General features: G+C 54.3%; 6 protein-coding genes across 6 annotated transcripts; 3 read left to right on the plus strand and 3 right to left on the minus strand.

Moving 5' to 3' along the window:
• Nucleotides 1-302: 302 nt before the first annotated feature.
• Nucleotides 303-955, minus strand: BBA_07183 (uncharacterized protein; the record flags this gene model as incomplete). The annotated part of the gene is made up of 2 exons (XM_008602280.1): nt 303-822; nt 882-955. 2 exons carry the CDS (start codon nt 953-955, stop codon nt 303-305), a joined length of 594 nt encoding a protein of 197 aa, XP_008600502.1.
• Nucleotides 956-1,774: 819 nt separating this feature from the next.
• BBA_07184 (signal sequence receptor alpha subunit) lies at nt 1,775-4,294 on the minus strand (the record flags this gene model as incomplete). Its single annotated transcript, XM_008602281.1, has 4 exons — nt 1,775-2,669; nt 2,701-2,882; nt 3,245-4,142; nt 4,239-4,294. The coding sequence occupies 4 exons, from the start codon at nt 4,292-4,294 to the stop codon at nt 1,775-1,777; spliced, it is 2,031 nt and encodes a 676-aa protein (XP_008600503.1).
• A 2,056-nt stretch (nt 4,295-6,350) lies between these two features.
• BBA_07185 (aspartate kinase) lies at nt 6,351-8,271 on the plus strand (the record flags this gene model as incomplete). The annotated part of the gene is made up of 6 exons (XM_008602282.1): nt 6,351-6,440; nt 6,551-6,570; nt 6,628-6,708; nt 6,770-7,094; nt 7,175-8,102; nt 8,174-8,271. 6 exons carry the CDS (start codon nt 6,351-6,353, stop codon nt 8,269-8,271), a joined length of 1,542 nt encoding a protein of 513 aa, XP_008600504.1.
• Nucleotides 8,272-8,900: 629 nt separating this feature from the next.
• On the plus strand, nt 8,901-11,726 carry BBA_07186 (exocyst complex component Sec10; the record flags this gene model as incomplete). The annotated part of the gene is made up of 2 exons (XM_008602283.1): nt 8,901-9,000; nt 9,070-11,726. 2 exons carry the CDS (start codon nt 8,901-8,903, stop codon nt 11,724-11,726), a joined length of 2,757 nt encoding a protein of 918 aa, XP_008600505.1.
• Nucleotides 11,727-12,155: 429 nt separating this feature from the next.
• Nucleotides 12,156-13,446, minus strand: BBA_07187 (serine/threonine-protein kinase crk1; the record flags this gene model as incomplete). Its single annotated transcript, XM_008602284.1, has 2 exons — nt 12,156-13,168; nt 13,236-13,446. The coding sequence occupies 2 exons, from the start codon at nt 13,444-13,446 to the stop codon at nt 12,156-12,158; spliced, it is 1,224 nt and encodes a 407-aa protein (XP_008600506.1).
• Nucleotides 13,447-17,718: 4,272 nt separating this feature from the next.
• BBA_07188 (Frag1/DRAM/Sfk1 family protein) lies at nt 17,719-18,742 on the plus strand (the record flags this gene model as incomplete). The annotated part of the gene is made up of 3 exons (XM_008602285.1): nt 17,719-17,748; nt 17,821-18,268; nt 18,360-18,742. The coding sequence occupies 3 exons, from the start codon at nt 17,719-17,721 to the stop codon at nt 18,740-18,742; spliced, it is 861 nt and encodes a 286-aa protein (XP_008600507.1).
• Between the last annotated feature and the right edge of the window lie 823 nt (nt 18,743-19,565).

Genomic DNA, 19,565 nt, shown 5'->3' on the forward strand with positions numbered 1-19,565 from the left:
ATTCTTTTGTTCGGATGATATGTGGACAATAATTACTGTGAAGCACAGGCGGCAATGTTCAGCCTGCAGGACCGCCTTGATCATTGAAAAGCTCTGGCGTTCATCAAGCGCAACTCCTGTAGCTAGCAAAGACCTGTCTATTGATAACCAATCCCAAAGTCATTCTCATCGTCGTCCCTCGTCACGACGCGCAGAAGTCGTCTTCCTCGCTCGCGGTCCTCGCCTTTGCAGATGCTCTTGCAAAAGCTGCGAAGACATTGAAATCCGCCCCGTAACAATCTTTCAGTCACCTCTTCTCTCTGTCAGAGAGAGAATGGGGCGTTTCCTGCGTTACATGCAGGGTGGCGGAAGCGCATCAGGGCGCCTACACCATGCATCCACTTTTCGCGCTCCTCAGTTGACCATGTGGCATTGATCCAGTAAAAGACGCCGGGGGTAAATGGTGAAGGGCCGACGATGGGTCCAATGGGAGGATCGCTCAGCTGCACCTCGAAGAAGACAGCATGAGGAGCGAAAAAACCAACGGGGGTGCCATCGCCGAGTGAAATGGTGCCCCGGAATCCAGGACCCGCGCGTAGGGAAAATTCGTAGTGATGAATAGCTGGCGCGCCAATCATGTTGCATAGGGAATCGGGGGCATGGAGAACGTTCCGTAGCGTCATGATGCTGTTACCGGGATGTCTATCGTCGGGCTTCGTTTTGAGGGGGAGATTCACAGTGCCAATGCCGATGACAGACACAGTACTACCTCCGGGGCCGTCAGTGACGGTGGATGTAATTGGCCTGTAGTCGATGCCAAACCAATAACGGTCTTTTGCAATGCTAGCTTAGAGTCAGGCAGTGTTTGGTGGGAGCGAGGTTCAGGAGCAAGCGATCCTTACTGAGTATTGGAACCATAAGTAAAAACCCAAGCCGGGCAGGGCAGAGTACTCAGGTCCGGGAAATCTTCACTCATGGTGCTTTGAGATGCAGCAAAGACAGCTGTTGCTTCTTTTCGGCAAGGGTGCGTCTGACAACTTGGAGAAGAGCCGATGGATGTGGAAAAAATGATGAGTTGTTGTAAAGTTGAAGAGCAAAGGTTGAAAACGTGAGGGTTGAATAAAAAGGAGCTCGGTTCGGGTAGCCGTCGTTCTTTCCAACTCTGGCTACTGTTGTGCGGGATAGGACGATTGAGCTTCAAGCCTAAAGGTACACCCTACGTGGCCACCGTGGAAGCAACTGACCAAGTATTTCAAGAGCTCCGGTGAAGTCGGTGGCCATTGGAAGAAACTTGGACCCGAGAATCGCAAGTAGACGGCAAACCTCTCTGCTCTTGGTGAAGCAAGTTGCCCCCCGTAAGACTAATAGGCGACTGCTTCAATGGCACCTCGAGCAGTCACCCAAGGGTGTTGTATTGTATTGTATTGTATTGTATACAATACAATACAATACCCTACGCTAGAAGTAATGTGAGTGCTCGAGGTCTCATTGAAGAAGTCGCCCATCAACAATGTGACTGTTTTGTAAACTGATAACGTGTAATTAGCAGGCATTGCCAGATGTCAAGTTCCGGTCTCTGAAACCAACATCGAGGCACGTAAGCGACGAATACAGCGTGTGTGTGTGGTCATTCAAACAGATTCAAATATAATACATGCATGTCCTGTGTACCGTGACAGAGGCATCTTGGCCCTATCCGAGTACCGACGTCGCCCTCGGACTTGCTACCACCCACCAGAATTTTTATGGCGACTGAGCGGCCGGTCCGTCTGGCAGAGCATCTGTGCGAGCCTTTCTAGGCATACAACCTATCGCTTTCCATCAGAACGCGGATAATGCTGAGGCCTTCCTGCCGGTCTTGGTCGTCATGCATCCTGAGGCCGTGCATAGTGAGGAACTTGAACTCGTTGCCGTAATGCTTCTTCAGCCACTTCCTCTCCTCTGGCGACACGCGCTCCCCTTCTCGCCCCGACCCACCAAGACTGTCGACCGAAACTTCACGCATAAAGTCGCGCATAATCTCGAGGCCTTCTTGCCGGTCCCGCTCGTCGCGGATCCTGAGACCATGCGCAGCCAGGAACTTGTACTCATTGCCGTAGTGCTTCTTGAGCCACCTTCTTTCTTCCGCGGACGGGCGATCCAGATGATCTTGTCGTTTCTTGGGTAGTAGCCATTTGTCGCGCTCTTCGTCTGGCCAGTCGCCGCGCAGCCAGTATGAACAATCAGGCTTGAACGGCGAAGGACCTACGTGCGGGCCGATGGGCGGACCGCTAAGCCTGAGCTGACAAAATCTTTCATTCTTGAAGAAGCCAGCGGGGGTGCCGTCGGGGAGGCGGAATTCGTTGACTGGGAGGCGTGGTCTGAAAATCAAGTCATAGTCTTTATGGAATGGCAGGCCAATCATGTTGCACAACGAATCGGGGGCGTGCAGCACATTGCGCAGCGTGATAAAGTCGTGCTCACGATTTCCGGGATCAGGCGAGATCTTGACGGGCAGTCGCACAGTGCCGATGCCTATGACTGACCCTTCAGGCTGATGGGTGATGAAAGACGAAATGGGTCTGTAATCGCCACAGAACCATGCCCTGTCCTTTGCGACACTGTAGACAATGATTAGACGGGTGTACGGCCGGCAGAGATGGTTGGCGCAATGGAGCGTCAGCACCATGCCACACGCAGAGGGCAATTTCCTACTGGGTATTAGAATTGGTCAATACCCACGCGGGACACATGAGGTCCTCTGGCTGCGTCCGCTTCCGCGCCTGGCTGTCGCTGGCGCTGTCGGCGCGCCTCCGCTTGAGCCGCTCATTGGAACAGCTGGCCGAGTCGAAGTTGTTAACGAGAGATGCGCGCAATCTGGTGGGAGCAATGATGATGTCCAGAAGTAGATGCTGAAGATGTAGCTTGATTGGAAGAAAGGCTGCGCGCTCGAGAGCCGAGATGCGGAGTCAAACCATTTGGGGGAATCAGTGGGGGGTGGCTCAGCTGTGGCAGTTCTACAACTTTGAATTACTGTGTGGTCTTAAGAGATCAAAGCCAGTGCCGACATGCTTTGTGATTTTATTTTCAATTCTACCTACATCATGATCGCTGTAGAAAGACTCCGTCAAAGAATATTGCAAAACAAACAAAGAAAAAAACCCATCTCCTTCCCAAGCTGCTGCCGTTATCACCCCCCGTCGCCGTCGGGTGCCATCAAAATACCAGCAATCTTGTTGGCTTTGCGCCCGTCGCCGGCCCTGGCCCACCTCAGGCGCAGACTCACCATAAAGGAAAGGCCATCGCCGTACCTTTCCCGGACCCAGGCCAGCTCCTCCTTGCCGAAGCACCGCTCGGCCTCTGCCACGACCACGCTGACGCTACTGCTGACGCCGCCGCCGCCGCCGCTGTGCGGGGAGCCGCCGGCCATCCGCATCCGGATGACGCGCCGCGCCGCCTGAGCGTCCTCGGCGCTGCTGCCCTTGAGACCGCATACCCGCAGGAAGAGATATACGCTACCGTGGTGCCTCCTCATCCACTCGCGCTCCTCTTCGGTAAAGGCCAGAGGAGGATTCGCGGCCACAGCGGCACCAGTGGCGGCGGGAGATTGGGCAGGCGTCTTGGCCACTGCCCCCGGCTTTGACTTGACCATTGCAGGCTTTGGACTGGCCACCACCGGCTTCAACTTGGCCAATGTCCGCATCACCTGCTCCCGGGCGTCGTCGTGCCACCGTGCGCTGAAGCTGTATGATTCGCCCTTGACAAAGGGCGAGGGGCCTAGCCGAGGCCCGATGGGCGGCCCGCTGAGACGCACCTGCAGATGCCTGCCGCCGAGCCTCGCGTTTGGCTGGTGCAGGTACGCGACGGCGGCGCCGCCGTTCTTGTCCGAGATTTCGCGGATGCCGCCGCCGCCTGGGCCGCGCCGCACGAGGTAGCCGGCGGCCAGGAGAGCCTTGCCGCCGACGACGTTGCAGAGGCCGCTCGGCACGTGGAGGACGTTGCGCAGGCGCAGCACCCCGTGGGACTGCGCGCCGCGGGCGTCGGGGCGGCGCTTCACGGGCAGCTCGACGGTGCCGATGCCAATGACCTCGAGCTGCAGCGAGTCGCTCGAGCGGCGCTGGAGGCTCAGCGCGCTGCTGATGGTCTGGTAGTCGTCGCCGAACCATGAGCGATCCTTGGCGCGGCTGGGGAGAAGTGCAGGTCAGCGTGGCTGCTCAAGTGTGGTGAGGAGTGGGGAGGGAGATGTGTTGAGGCAGTGGAAGGAATCAAGGTTCACGTACTGAGCGTTTGACTCGGGGGAGAAGACCCATGCAGGACAAGGAAGAGTGTTGATCATTTTGAAGATGAGAAGAAAAAAATCTTGCAATGTTGTAAAAGTGAAGGATGGAGAGGGCTTGTCTGAGGTCGGTGCTTTCCAGACTGTTAAAAAGTTCTTGTAACTGCCGAGGAAAGAAGAGCAGACTCGAGAGGACGGGCTATCGATCATTTAAGTAGTGTGAGCTTGCTAGGCCTATCAGCATATGCGCCGGCATACGTTTGACAAAGCTGATAAACGAGATGAGTTTGTCTCCAGGCAGGCGTACAAGTCCACCTTTGGGTGCCACGGCTCGCACACGAGACTGTCGTGATACCAATAGGCAGCCTTTCTTGACAAAGATGAAGAGGGATTGGAGTCTCGCTGCAATTACCAGAACCGGTTTTTCCTATTTGCATGGTGACACGACAGGACATTGTGCCCCAGATACGGGAACACGGCAGACAATATTGCCGTCAGCCGCCTCCCGTGATCGAGCAAAGTGCTTCTTTCTCCTGTGTGTTTGCTTGATTTGGTTTCACAAGATTCAAAGCCACTTTTCATCATCTATGAATCGACTTTTTTCTTTCTTTTCCGTGGCGCCTTGAAAACATAGGGAGGGGTTGGCTGGGCCGACGTCATGCGACAATTGAGCACTAGCGACTCCATGACTCTTCTCATTCAAAGCTGGGGAAAAAAACAGTGCGTCTGCTGGATATTGAGTTTGGTCATGGGTCTTTTCTGGGATGCATTGGGCCCTGCATTCAACGAGCGGCTGGCGCGACAAGTTGCGTGACTGTCGCCCCTAATAAGCGCTGCCGCAGTCGAGGGAAGGCTGCATGCAGCCTTGAGTCGAGCATGGCCTTGTGGGCGTTCTTCGTCGCTCCGAAAAGCGTTGATCTTGTTCATGGCGCCAGTGTGAAATGGAGATGGGCCCAGCTGAGGGAAGGGAAGAGAGTAGAATCTGACATTTTGTGAGCTTGATGCAAAGTCTTTTACTTTGGCTGTTGCAACGGGGCCTGTAATGGTTCAAAGCAGGATATAATAGTGGGAGAAGCCGCTAACAAGATTGAACAAATGGACGGTAAATTCTCGGTGCGAGATCAGATGCTGCTGTACCTATGTAGCAATTGATTAGCAACAGGTACCTAGTTGGGCAATTGATTGGCAATAACTAGGTACCTAGTGAGCAATTGATTAGCGTGCGATTGCGCCATTACGATTTGTACCCAAGATGAAAGATTTTTGAGCCAGCGGGTATTTATTTACAATGTGCAGCACGATTGGGCGATACTAAATAGACGAGGAAGCGTCTCTTTGGCCTGTGATTCTCGCGGGCCAAAGGATTCAATCTTTACTTTGTCTGAATTTCAATGTGGCAAATGCTTGACAATTGTCCTCTCTGTAGGCCAACACCTGTGTCCGTCAGTCGGAAATAGCCGCGTCAAACATCAACCATGTACAGCACAGCGTCAATCCATCACCAAACACTTGACTTTTGTCAGTAAAAAAGTGTTAAGAATACTTGATAGATCTACGGTTGGCAGAGACGAACGAATACAGTAAACTCTGCATGGTAGCACCGCCAAAGAGTCAAAAGACCCCCGGCCCTCAACCTCCGGCTCCGGCGACCCGATATTTTTTTCACTCATATCTGGAGCCTGTGACTGTGAGTCGACGGCGCCATTGGCACCTTGACTTTTTAGAATCTCGACCCATTCCATCCCTGATACAAGCCAAACTCGCATACCATTTTTTATTTCTCCATTACTGCACATTCACTTCTCTGCCGTGCCGCCAATCCTCACTTCTTCTCTGCACACCTTGGCTTCCGTCGTCACCAGTTTGGCGGGTCTTCAAGTACCACTGTGACTCGCTCAGCCATTAAAAAAAAAAACCAGTTCTAGCGACGAGCCGCAAGCCGTCTGCGGCAACGGAGACGCTTGAATCAACAACCAGCCGATTCAAAGCAAGCGACAGCGGGCATATTTACACGCTCTGCGCCCCTCGAGCTTCCCTCTCTTCATCATTGGCCCAGACTGCCGTCGTTTGCGGGCAAGGTACTGCGTCAGGGCACCAAAAGCCAGACAAAAAGGCCATGAGCGGCTACTCACACTCCAACTCGCCCGAACTGGGCTGGGTTGTACAAAAATTCGGCGGAACAAGCGTTGGTAAATTTCCTGACAAGGTACGTCAGATCGGTTGGCCACGCCACGATGCAGTCATGCACGTTTGGATGAGAGCGGCACCACCAGTGAGCATGAGACAACTTGAAGCTAACGCTCTTTGGACGCAAAGATTGCGCACGATATCGTAAAGTAAGCCTTTACCAGACCTCCGCATCAACAGACATGTTGCTAACCAATCCGTCATAGAACAAGTTTGTCGCGGAATCGAGTGGTGGTGGTATGTTCTGCGCGAAGCACGGGGAAAAAGGCCGAGGGCACCACCAGTCGGTGAGTTTAATCCGCCTCAACCCAGACGAAATTGCGCTGTTTCCTTCTAACACACCATCAGCTTAATTGGTGTCTACGCCATGCTCAAGGCTGTCGGCGCCGCCGCAAACGCCGAGGAGGAGCAGTTTGCACACATGGACGAGGCCAAGAAGCTCATCAAGGACATTTGCAAAGATCACGTCGCCGCCGCCGAGGCCTACGTCACCGAGCCCCTACTACGGCAAAAGCTCATTACCCGTATAGAGGCCGAGTGCCAGGAGCTCATCGAGTACATCATCGCCACCAAGAGATTCAACCTCGAGATCAATGCGCGCTCCAAGGACCGCGTTATTAGCTTTGGCGAGAAACTGGCCTGTCTATCCATGACGGCCGTGCTACAGAATAACGTATGTTTTTTTTTTTTTTTCCGTTTGGTGCAAATTCATGACAATAACAATGAGGGCACTAACACACAAAACTTTTGCAGGGCGTCGATGCAGAATACGTAGATCTCGGTGACGTGCTGCACTGCGAGGCCGCGGACCCTCTCGACGCCAGCTTCTACAAGACGGCCGTCGAGGCCTTTCGCAAGAAACTCTGCGCATGCGGAACCAAGATCCCCGTCGTCACCGGCTTCTTCGGCAACGTGCCGGGCAGCCTCATTGACGGCGACATTGGCCGCGGCTACACGGACCTCTGCTCCGCGCTGTGCGCCGTCGGCCTGGGCGCCGAGGAGCTGCAGATCTGGAAGGAAGTCGACGGCATCTTCACGGCCGACCCGTCCAAGGTGCCGACGGCGCGCCTCCTGACCTCCATCACGCCGTCGGAAGCCGCTGAGCTGACCTTTTACGGCTCCGAGGTCATCCACCACCTCACCATGGACCAGGTCGTGCGCGCCACGCCCCCGATCCCGATCCGCATCAAAAACGTAAAGAACCCGCGCGGCACCGGCACCATTGTGATTCCGGACCCGATCCTGTCGCCGTCGCACCAGCTGCACCGCTCGCGGTCGCTGGTCCACCTCGCCGACGGCCTGCACAAGCCGCCGAAGCGGCCGACGGCCGTCACCATCAAGGACGACATTAGCGTCATCAACGTGCACTCCAACAAGCGCTCCCTCTCGCACGGCTTCTTTGCCCGCGTCTTCTCCATCCTCGACAAGCACAGCATCTCCGTCGACCTCATCTCCACCTCCGAGGTGCACGTCTCCCTGGCCATCCACTCGGCCAGCACCCGCATCGACGCCTTTTCCAGCGCCAAGCGGAGCCTCGAGGAGTGCGGCGACGTCAGCGTGCTCTCCGACATGGCCATTCTGAGCCTCGTCGGCGCCGACATGAAGAACATGGTTGGCGTCGCCGGCAAGATGTTTTCTACGCTGGGCGAGCATAATGTCAACTTGGAGATGATTTCTCAGGGTATGTCTTCTTTTTTTTTTTGGGTTGGGGGGCGGGAAAACGCAACGAGGTTCTGATGCTAACTATAACAGGTGCAAGTGAAATCAATATTTCATGCGTCATTGATGCCCGAGACGCCGATCGGGCCATGAATGTTTTGCATACACATCTTTTTACCTTTTTAGACTAGAAGCGTCCTCTTGACGAGACTACGGGGGAGTAGACGGACGCGACTTGATTGCGATTACGGTTGGGTGGTATAGCTACTGTATGTTGATGCATAACCGGTTAAATATATGGGCAACGGACATTGAAATAGCTATTTGCTTCCATCTGATGCAGACTTGTGTGTGTGAGCCATGGGTGTCTATGATGGAGTACACCTTGTCTGGCTTGAACATTCGACGACTTGAAGATGATTTGGGAAAATGGGGCTCAGAAAAAAGAAAAGGAAGAAACGGGCTTTTTTTTTTTTTTTTTTCAAAATGAAAGTTAGCCAACTTGAAACCTTTCAATGAACAATCAATGTCACAGCCTTGTGCAGCTATCGTCCAATATCTCCCTAGACCCTGGCCCCAGTCTTCGAGGATCCTTATTATTAGCGCCTGTGACGCATGCAACGGGGGGGCTTCAGGGCAGCGCTCGCGCCTCCGCAGTTGGCCAGTTCCGCAAAACACGAGCATATCAACATAATCCCGGGCAGAATGATGATGGCAGATGCCCCCAACTGCTGTCTGGGAAGCCCATGATTACACGACTGCCGCAACAATTGCCAACCTCCGCGGCCACGGCCATTGATACCACCACCCCCGCGACAGGATGGCGGCCTACAATGCAAATGGCGGCTCGCAAAGTCGTAGCATTCTCAGCGCCTTGGCGGCCACGAATATGCTCGACACCCGGTCAAAGCTGCCCGCAGGTACGAATCCCATGGGGGATGCTGAGCAAATCCACAGTGAATATGCTAACGCCACGGCCCTGTTTGTAGAATTACTAGTGGCGGTGCTCGACTACCTGCCCGTCGCCGACCAGATGCGAGTCGCTCGAACGTCCCGCCGCATGCAGGAGATGGTATACGAAGATGCCCGGTGGGTGTCTCGTCTGAAGAGCATGGGGTGCTGGGACGAGCGGGAAGCGAGACAGCGGTTCGAGGAGGCGGTCCGTCGCCGTCGCGAGCAGGCTGCCGCGCAGGCCGCCGCGCAAAAAGACGCCAACAAGCAAGCCACCACCACCACCCTGTTCGATGCCTCGACCGAAGAGCAGCGGCGTAAACGAGCCGTGTCGGAGCTGCGCGACGGCTTCGAGACCATGACGGTTGGCGGGCCCGCCTCCAGCACCAGCCCAGAGGGGCAGGCCACCTACCTGGACGTGTTCAAAAACGCAAAGAGCATCCGCGGAGGGGCCAGGCAAGAGTACGGCAAGATTTACGGCGCGCTGGCGCCTTTTTACTTTGACATTGTCAAAGCCAAGACGCACGCGGAGCCGATTGTGTTTAAAGCGTTCAGAGACCCCGAGACGCAGGCGCAAATGCTGGCGAACCTGCGCAAGTTTGCCATGAGCGACTGGTCGGCTGGGTGCATGGCGAGAGAAGCAAAGCTCACATCCATGATGGCCATCTTTGAAAAGGCAGTCGTGCGTGAGTTTGAGCAAGGGTACGAGTTTTGGGACGTGGACGGCAGAATGCGCCGCTTCGGCCATGTGCTGCATGCCCTCAACGGAGCCAAGAGCGCCATTGACATTTTTATCCAAAAGCACCCCATCCTCAATGACCGGGACATGAACTTTAACCCCATAGAGTGCATCAATCGCGGACAAGGGGCTGATGACGTGTCTCTCACGCCGTCGCAGCAGTTTTTCGAAAGACTGCTTCTCAAAGTCAACGAGCAGGCCGACGTGATTGCACGCATCTTTCCCGACGCCGAGCAAGTGTTTTGGGAGCTTGTGGACAAGATTCGCGAAGACATCATTGTCGAGTACACGACACCACTGTTTGACGAAGCCCACGAACGGTCCCTGGCCATGTATCTCAAGGCGGTGGCGGGTGTGTTTGAGCAGACTATGCGCTTCTTCCGGGCACTGAAGCCGCCAGGCGCAACCGAGGAAAAAGTTGGCGAAATGGCCAAGGTCATGGTTCTGCGGGTGTTTGAGCCGCATCTCGACTTGTATCTCCAAGAGGAGCTAGAGTACTTTACCAAGCAGGCGGAGCAGTCCGTCTCGCAGTGGGAAAAGAAGCTCTCGGAGCAAGATTCGTCGCTCGAGTCGTACTACATGTCCAACATTAACCGATCGGCGGAGAAGAAGGATTTCCTGAGCTCGTTTCGCAAAGTCGTCATGATGCCCGTCACGGCGCTCCCCGGCATGGGCTTCTCCTCGGGCAGCGCCTCAGCCTCGGCCGCGGCCACGCCCATGCCCTCGCGGCCCGAGACGCCGAGCCTCGGCCGCAGCAGTCCGGCGCCCCCCGGCGGCGTCAAGGCGCAGGCGCCGACGGACGAGCTCGCGGCCAAGGCGGCCATCATGGCGTCCAAGCTGGAAGGCATCAAGTCGCTCTGCAGCATCGAGGTGGCGCTGAGCCTCGTGCAGGCGGCCAAGACGAGCCTCGGCCGCGCCTCGCTGCTGATTCCTCTCGGCGGACAGGTCGGCGGCGAGGCGCGCGAGCAGTGCTCGACCATTTTCGTCGTGCTGCTGCGCATCCTCGGCCAGCGGCACGTCAAGCACGGCTTCGACCTTGCCGTCGGGCACCTCTCGCACTATAACCCTCGCAACGTGGGCCACAACAGCAGCGACGGCGGCGGCGGCGATGATGATGATGAAAAGACGGGCAGTGGCGGCCGCGGCGGCGGCAGTGGCAGCGGCGTGGCTCCGCTGGTGACGTTTATCGAGCTCGTCAATGTAGGCGACTTGATTTCGCAAATGATTGACGTGTTTTACGAGCAGCAGCTGGCGACGCCACGCATCGCGGACCGCAACGACTTTCTGGATCCGGCCAACATGGCCAAGAAGAAGTTTGAGCAGATGCTGGACGAGTCGGTCGCGGCGGGGCTCAACAAGGGCATCGACGCGCTCATGGCCGAGGTTGAGCACCTGCAAGCGACGACGCAGCCGCCCACCGACTACAACCCGCTGCCAGTCGCGCCGACGGAAAAGACGGCGAGCGTGCTTGGCAGCGGCGGTGGTTTCGATATCGGCCCCACGGCCACGGCGACGCGCATCGTGGCGCTCGTGTCGGGCCACACGCGCATGCTCGCCGGCACCACCGACAAGTCGATGCTCGACGTCTTCAACGCCGAGGTCGGCCAGCGCCTCTTTGCCGCCATCTGCAAGCACCTCAAGCGGCAGCGCGTCAGCGTCGACGGCGCCGTCAAGCTCATTGCCGACATGAACCTGTACTCGGAGCACGTCCGCAGCGCGCTGCGCATCCCGGACCTGCTGCCGTACTTTGGCGCCCTGCGCGAGCTCGGCCAGATTTACCTCATTGACGCGGCGCACGCCAAGGAAATGGCGGCCGTGATTGCGGACGGCGACCGCTTTGGCGGGGTGTTTCGCGCAGAGGAGGTGTATGAGTATGCGCAGCGCCGCGCGGACTGGTACCTGGTCAGGAAGAATGTCGAGAGGGCCATGTATGGTATGGAGTGCTGCGTCATGTAAAGGCCCCCCGCGGCCCGGGGGGGGGGGGGAAAGGGAATTGGTTGTTGATGGCGGGCAGGGTAGAGGAAGAAGGAGGTTGGTGATGCGCTGGGTAATCAAAAGGAGATGGGAGGGAGGGAGGGTGCTCTTTTGACATGAAGCCGACAAGCCGTTATATCGCTACGCGTTAGCCTTGATGGCCAGACATCTTAGCGAGTGCATTTATTTACATGGATATGCAGCGTCTCAATTACATTCATCATGTAAATTTCTCTATTCAATGCCATGACCTGTGCCTTGAACTTTTTTTTTTTGGGGGGGGATCAACGCCAACTTGATCAAGTGCATTGCTCTGATCAATTGCCCATCTTCATAAGAAACAAAGTAGGTAACCAAAACGCCAAATAAAAAAAAGATAAAAACACAAAATTCCCAGCTTTTCCACATTACTTATTTTTGACCAAAATCCAGCTTCCGCGCAACCTTGCTGCCCCGGTCATCGTCAACCACGCCCGGCCGACGCTTCAGATCCGCACCGACCTGCTCCTCGCCGCCGCCGCCCTTGCGCGGCAGATCCTGCGTGCGCGTAGGCTTGGGGTCCGCGTGCCACCAGGGGTGGCGGAGCATATCCCGGGCGGTGATGCGCTTCTTGGGGTCGAGCAGCAGCGTCTTGATGAGCAGGTCGACGCCGTCGGCGCCGACGGTGCCGAAGCGGCCCATGTACCAGTCCTTGCCGTGGACGGGGAGCTGGGCGGGCACCGTGTACTCGGGGAGCTTGGCGACGCCGGGCCAGTTGTCGTCGGTCGGGGTGCCAATGGCCTCGCAGATGAGGCGCACCTGGTCGAGCTCGTTGGCGCCTGGCATGTAGGGCGCGCGCAGGATGAGCTCGGCAAAGACGGCGCCGACGGACCAGACGTCGACGGCGCCCGAGTAGTGCTTGGCGCCAAAGAGCAGCTCGGGCGGGCGGTACCAGCGCGTGATGACGTTGGACGTCATGTTTTGGTGCGGGTCGGCGAAGCCGCGCGCGAGGCCGAAATCGGCGAGCTTGATCTCGCCGTCGGCGGCAATGAGCAGGTTGTTGGGCTTGATGTCGCGGTGCAGCACAAAGGACTCGTGGCAGAACCACACGGCGCGGGTCAGCATGCCCATCCAAGCCTTAATGTCGGCGGCGCCGTAGCGCACGTTGTCGGTGTCGCGGATCAGCATCTCCAGGTCGCCGAGGGGCAAGAACTCGAGCACCAGGTTGAGATTCTGGTCCTTGGACGAGAAGACGGACAGGAGCGAGATGATGTTGGGGTGCGACAGCTCCTGCAGGTGTTTGAGTTCGCGCACGGCGTCGGGAGCCATGCCCTCGGTGTATTCTTTTTGTACTTTAATCTTTTTGATGGCGACTTGCTTCGCGGGGTTCGATCTCAAATGGCCGAGAAACACAATGGCGTACGTGCCTTCACCGAGCTTCTTGCCTGTTTTTTTGAAGAGTAACTTGTCAGAGACGTTCCCGAAAATCAGGCAAAAGGTGGACAAGCATACCTTTGACGTATTTGCGCTTCTCTTCCTCATTCATTTGCTCGGCCACGTCCAGCGTGGGCGGGAGCTGGGGCGCAGACGTCGGCGTCGGTTTGGGCGTGCCATTCGACGACGAGTTTGTGCCAGACGCCAAGTTTTTAAAGGGCGATCCAATAGCGCGTATCGATGTTCCCTCGTTCGACTGCGTCGTCGTCACGACTGGTGATAATGTCATGTTGACGACGGACGGGCTAGGTAGGATGCGTGTGCGTTGTCGAGTGCACCTCGTCTGAAGCTGCGGAAATCGAAGCAGTCAAGGAAATTTCTCGGTCTTGGTAGTCTAGGAAGCAACAATTGAGCCGCGATCGAGTACGCTTGCGAAAGGCGGTCGAGTCTTGTATGCAAGGTGAATTGGTTGATGCTTGTGGCAGGCTGCAGCTGTCGTTGGGCGCGAGTCGCCGCTACAAGTTTGCCCGCCATTATTATTAGGTAGGTAGGTAGGCTGGTACGTATCTTATCAGTGGCACGAACTTTACCATGCGACAGGCAACGTTTGGTCTCCATTTCGACGAGGCAATCAAAATCGTCAATAGTAAGACACAGATTATAATATTGGTCCAACAATTCATTCAATCACGCTCAGTAAAAGTATTGTTGCGCACGACGCGGTCGCAATCACTTTGTCTCGTGCCTGGGCCGCTGGCGCTCAGAACCAACCAGCTTCATCAAGTCAAAGCTGCCTTGCATCATGAGAGCGACCAAAAAAGGTCAGACCAAATCGCAGATCTGGCTCAAAAATAGTAATAAAATTAAAACTCCGGTTCCCCATGGCCGCGGTGATTTCCACCATCTCGCACCACTTCCAATCCATCTCTTCACACCAACAGGCAGATCTGATGGAAGCTTTATTTTCGACTAGAAGGAGGAGTTTTAGAGTCGCTGCCATCTATTGGGGCGTTATCGCGAGGTGCTATACAACGGTCATGATTTAGCAACGCGAGCAACCAGGGGCAAAGGGAGAACCGAAAAACGGTGCTTACAGGCAATGGAGATGGCGTCGAGGCCAACGCCGGTGCTAATGGCCGCAATCAAGGTTGTGGAAAAGTACATGATTTTGGTTCTTTGTGTATATACGTGTATGTGCGTGTGAATATTTAGTATCCGTGTATTTGTATGTGAGAGTGCAGGTGCATATGTGAGGTGAAGAAACTGAGTAGATCAAGATCAAGATCAAGTGGGAGTGGGAGTTGGCAGCTTCATATGTGGTCGTAAATCACGACCAAGCTGATTAGACTACGACAGCAAACGCAAATAGGCAAGGCCAAGCGGCGTTCCGAATCGATTGGCACGTACGAGGCGGGCATTTCGAGTGGTGGTGTGATGTTTGGTGGTGTGTTAGTCGCCTTGGACAGGGGATCAATGGTAACCGCATCGCGCTGCGAGTGGGGGCTGTCTTGATAGTTTGACATCAGAGACATCAGACTAGTATCAAGCTTGGCAGTAAGTGCATGGTTGCATGCATGAAATCGCTGTTCATTCCACAGAAGAAAGAGGGAAAAGGCCCAAGAACCCCCTCGGGCGCCGCTTTTGGTGCCGCATTCTTGCTTTTCCCCACCTCCAAAGTGGTGGCTGGCCCGTTGCCATTCTAGAGATCTTTTGGCAAACCGCTTCACTCTTGAACCCCTCACATATTATGCTGGTCAGTTTGTTGGCACACTCTGGCTTGGAAAAACCCAATGCCCCCCCCCCGGCACCTCGGCGGTGATGCTGCCACCACCGGTGCGAAGCGACTGTTCAGACGGAGGTGAGGGCTGATGGAAGCGTCTCATGTGACACATCTGCCCGTATTCAAAACCAAGCGAGCAAGCATCAAAAACCACACAAAGTCTGATGGAGTGGTGTGCAGCTTGCTCGATCGCCGGGAGACGCCTCAGACTTCAGGTGCGGAAAGGACCCCGGCCAAGCTCGGCTCTGCCAATGAGTGGCTCCTCAACCCTAGTCGTGGATTGCAATGGGGACGAGGCGAGCAGCTGCTAGTAGATCTGCAAAGGAACATGCGATAGATGAACTATCGGCCATTGAGGATGGCGAGTAGGTAGGCCAGCCTCTAGCTAACGTTAGGCGCTCGTTGCTTGCTATTGTCAGTTGGGTGGCGTTGCATTGAATGGCGCCTTCTTTGACTAGCGGGCGCCGGCGGTTCATTTCATCGCAAAGTATCCGTGAAGCTCAGTGAGCTGATGCTTTCATATGAGATTACCCTTTTCAACAACAGTTCATTCGCTGGCATGATGACATTCGAATCGACTTGACGCTCAAGCAACGCAACAGAGCGGAACAGGCATCGCACAAAACCACCTTTTCCTAGATACGACACCATGCGGTACCCTAACCACACCAAGACTCAACGCACGCCACTTATGACGGGCTGATGCCGTCCTTCTCCAAGCCATCTTTTGTGCAGAGGCACTGCTGCGACACATGACCAGCAGTCCTCAAATGCAAACCTAGAATTGATAGTATTAGATTGCCTGTTTCAATTGCCGAAGACTCCGCTAGAGTGAGCCTTGATGCTTCCGGAATATGGAAGAAGCGGAGCAGAGGGCTACTTAGCTGCCCAACATCCAGCCTTGCATGGGTGTAGACTTGAACCGCCGACCGCCTGAGCAAGAAAGGTGGCAGCAAGAAAAGAAACAAATGCACGAATATCTAGCTCAAGAGCAATGTCCGCGGGCGTTGCTGGCAAGGTCTGATTTCGTCTGCAGGAAAACGGAATCATGGACAGCTATGAAGGACTAAACAGGCAGGTACATGCGGAGACAGGGACTACTGCGCCTCATAGCGCCCAATAAAGTCAACGACCGAGTCAACGATTCAACGAGTCCATGTTGTAGAGGCTGCTGATGGTCTGCAGCTAGAGGAATGCTTTGCCGCTCAAGCCATTCAAGCCGGGGGTAGTAGAGCTGACATGCACATTTTAGCTTCGCTACTCTTCACCGACCAGGCAACCTCTTCTTTCAACCAAGCTGGGGCAACTGTCTGTGCCACCATGCTTCAACACGGTGCTCTTACAAGGCAAGCAAGGCCAGATTCGTTCGTGCTTCTTTTCTTTACGGAAGATATGGCCTTGGGCGAGACACGGTGCAATGTATATATGTAGTCTCAAACCAGATAGACAAGACTCAGACGACGCTCGACTTCGCTTCTGCTGCTGGAAATCAGCCGTGACAGACTCCTGCGTTGTTAAAAATACAACGGCATTTAATCCACTCATTGCACTCGTCATATTTCGACGTTGTGTCTAGAGAAAGGCCAAAAAAGACACTCGTCAAGGTGGTCTACGATTCCGCTGCGCGGAGAATCAAGGGGAGAGCCTAGACAGACAAACGGTCCAGAAATAATAATGTTCCCGGCCGAAATTACCATCTCGTATTGTGCGGCAAGTAAACTGTATTGCATCTCTCGTCTGGTTCGACTCGGCGTGCTTTCGAGCATTCAGAAGATTCTCGGTCCTGTTTTTGTAAATGTCGAGGCACATTGGACGGCATCGACAGCGTCGGATGGCTGGTGGAACAGCGGCGACCAGGTAGGAAATTAAAAACATTGGGGGTTTTTTCTGTTTCACAGATATACCGTGCCAGGTGATAACTAGTCGTCAACGAACGCCGTGTCTGATCGAGTCGGTGGTACGGTGGTACCCAACTACGCACCTGCGACACAAGCTTCTGCATTTTCGACCAGGCTCACACTCTCGGACTCTCGACAGTACACACACATGTCTTTACCACACAGATCAATTTTGATAGAAGTACTGTGAAGAACAAGTACGTATTGGTGAATTTCACCAAGATGGAATCATCGACTGGATTTTTGTTCAGCATTGTTAGTTCGAATCCTCGTACCAATGAAAAAGGGGCGGGCTGTGACCCACTATAGCTCCGATCTGGGATCCACAGCAATGGTACTAATTAAAGCTGTCTTGGCTTGCCACGTTGTGTAGGTCTCAGGCGCAGATGCGTCAACGTCGCCTCTTGTTTCTTCTTGCAATAATTATCAGAGGCATTCAGATAATGGCTTGGAAATCCACGCGGCATCAACGTATGCTGTGGCTGGTAGCTTGAGCCACAGAGGGGCCACGACAGCGCCCCACCAACGCGTACGCGAGGTATACTTCGCTTACCTCGCTAACTACTGGCTTGTTGTTGCTGAGCTCAGCGTGCTGACGTCACGACTGATACATTTCACGTGCACTGGCTTGACTGCCCGTACTCGATCCTTTCACAACATGCATGCTGAATCTGTGATCTGCAACCAAGCTATCAACGTCTAGTTCCCGTCATTTCCGTCGTCTTTTCAAGTTCTTTTTCTTCTTCTTTCAATTCTGTACAATAGCAGCTTGCCTTGGGTGGGCCAATTCATTTCTCGCCATAGACTCGACAGGTGCACTCTACGCGCCGTTGCCTACTTCCCCTTGCATCTTCCGTAAACACAGTCATCTCAACCAACCACAATGGCCGTCCGAGGCTGGATCTCATTCTGGGTACGTGCTGCCATCCGGGAGCCAAGATGGGATGCTGGCAAGTGCTTTCCTCTCTAACGCTTCCCCGCGTAGTGGCTGCCCATCATCTCGGCACTCGTCTGGGTCGGCATGCTCCTCGGCATGCTCCTGCACTGGATCATCAACGACCACGCCAAGCCGTACCCTTATCAGGACCAGTCTATTCGTATCGTCTTCATTTCCAACATTGGCGCCGAGAAGCTGAAGCCACTCTTCATCGCCGGCTCCTGCGTCGTCTGCTTCTTTCTGGGGCTGTCCATGCTCGCGTCGCGCTGGCTGCGTCACCGCGGACGCCTCGTCCCCAACGACTCGCGCGGCCAAAAGATTCTTGCCGTGCTGACCATCGTTTTTGCCGTGATAGGCACGGCGGGGCTGATTCTTCTGTCCATATTTGATACAAAGAACCACCAGAGGCTACATTACAGCTTTTTGGCCATCTTCCTTCTGGGATACGTTTTCTCTGCTATTTGCACCTGCTGGGAATATCAGCGGCTGGGCTTCAGTATGTTGCTTCCTTACATTCTTTTTCCCTGTAACTCATCAAGTACTGCTCATTTGTGCAAGATGCTAACATGACGCGTCTCCTTTCACAGAGCACAGAGAACATCCCAATCTTCTCATGTCGTTCTGGGCCAAGCTCACCATCATGATCCTCGAGTTGGCTCTCGCCATTGCTTTTGTCATTACTAATTTTAAAAAGGCAAACGATGCCGCCGCCGTGCTCGAGTGGATCGTCGCTTTTTTCTTCACCTTCTTCATCTTATCTTTTTGGATCGACCTCTACCCTGCCTACGCGACCAAGCCGCACACGGCTCGCTTCGAGAAGCGCGGCCCCCGCGAGATGGAAGAAGCCAGTAGCGGCAACGACGGTGGTACCATGCCGATGCAGCTTCAGCAGTATTACGGCAATGGCACAACCCCCAACGCTTACCATCACGGCAGCGGCACGATTCCCAACACCACCGGCGCGTTTTGAGAGTACAGGTTTTCGGTTAATGGTCCTAATGGGTCAAGTTCTTTGGTGTGTACATAATGTGATAACGGCTGGCCGATAGATAACGGGAACGGAAACACGATTAGAATGGAGTTTTTCTTTTGCCAGTTTCAGGCAAGAGGGTTTTGGAATAATGGATCAAGAGCAGATTGGACAAGATGATGGGGAAGTTGGTTTGTCAGGTTTCGGCATGGCGATAATTAGAATGGGGTTTTTCTTTGCCAGTTTTAGGCAAGAGGGTTTTGGAATAATGGATCAAGAACAGTTTGAACAGATGATTGGGAAGTTGGTTTGTCAGGTTTTGGCATGGTGATGAGAGTGGCGGACAAAAAGTTTTCTTTTTGAACAGAATGACTGGGCGTTTTGTGTTTGGACAGGCAAATTGGGTTTGGCATAAGCATTGCGTGTTTGGGGAATCAACATTGTGTGTTTGGGGAATTAACATTGCGTATTGGGCAGGGTTTGGAATAACTGATGAAAGCAGTGCACGCATGGCATGAGATGATGGCGTTATAATGGAACTCTTTTACTGAAAAAGCAGTATAATGTGAACAGGTTGTAACAAAGGAACCAAGAATTGTTCAAAGACACGAGTGAATGACCCAACAGGTATTACAACAGCGACTCTTGATCTATCCAACAATTATACATTGTAGTTATATATTCGAGTAGATGAACAAAAACCGTATTAGAATTGTCATATTCCAAAAGAAAAAAAGAAGTCAAAAGGAACAAAGAGAAGACGAAAAAGAAAAGAAGAAAGAAAACTCGGGTTGTCACGCTTTCCCACCCCTTTCCAACGAAG

This window comes from Beauveria bassiana, assembly GCF_000280675.1.
Source record: "Beauveria bassiana ARSEF 2860 unplaced genomic scaffold BBA_S00023, whole genome shotgun sequence".
In the NCBI taxonomy this organism is placed as follows: Eukaryota; Fungi; Ascomycota; class Sordariomycetes; order Hypocreales; family Cordycipitaceae; genus Beauveria; species Beauveria bassiana.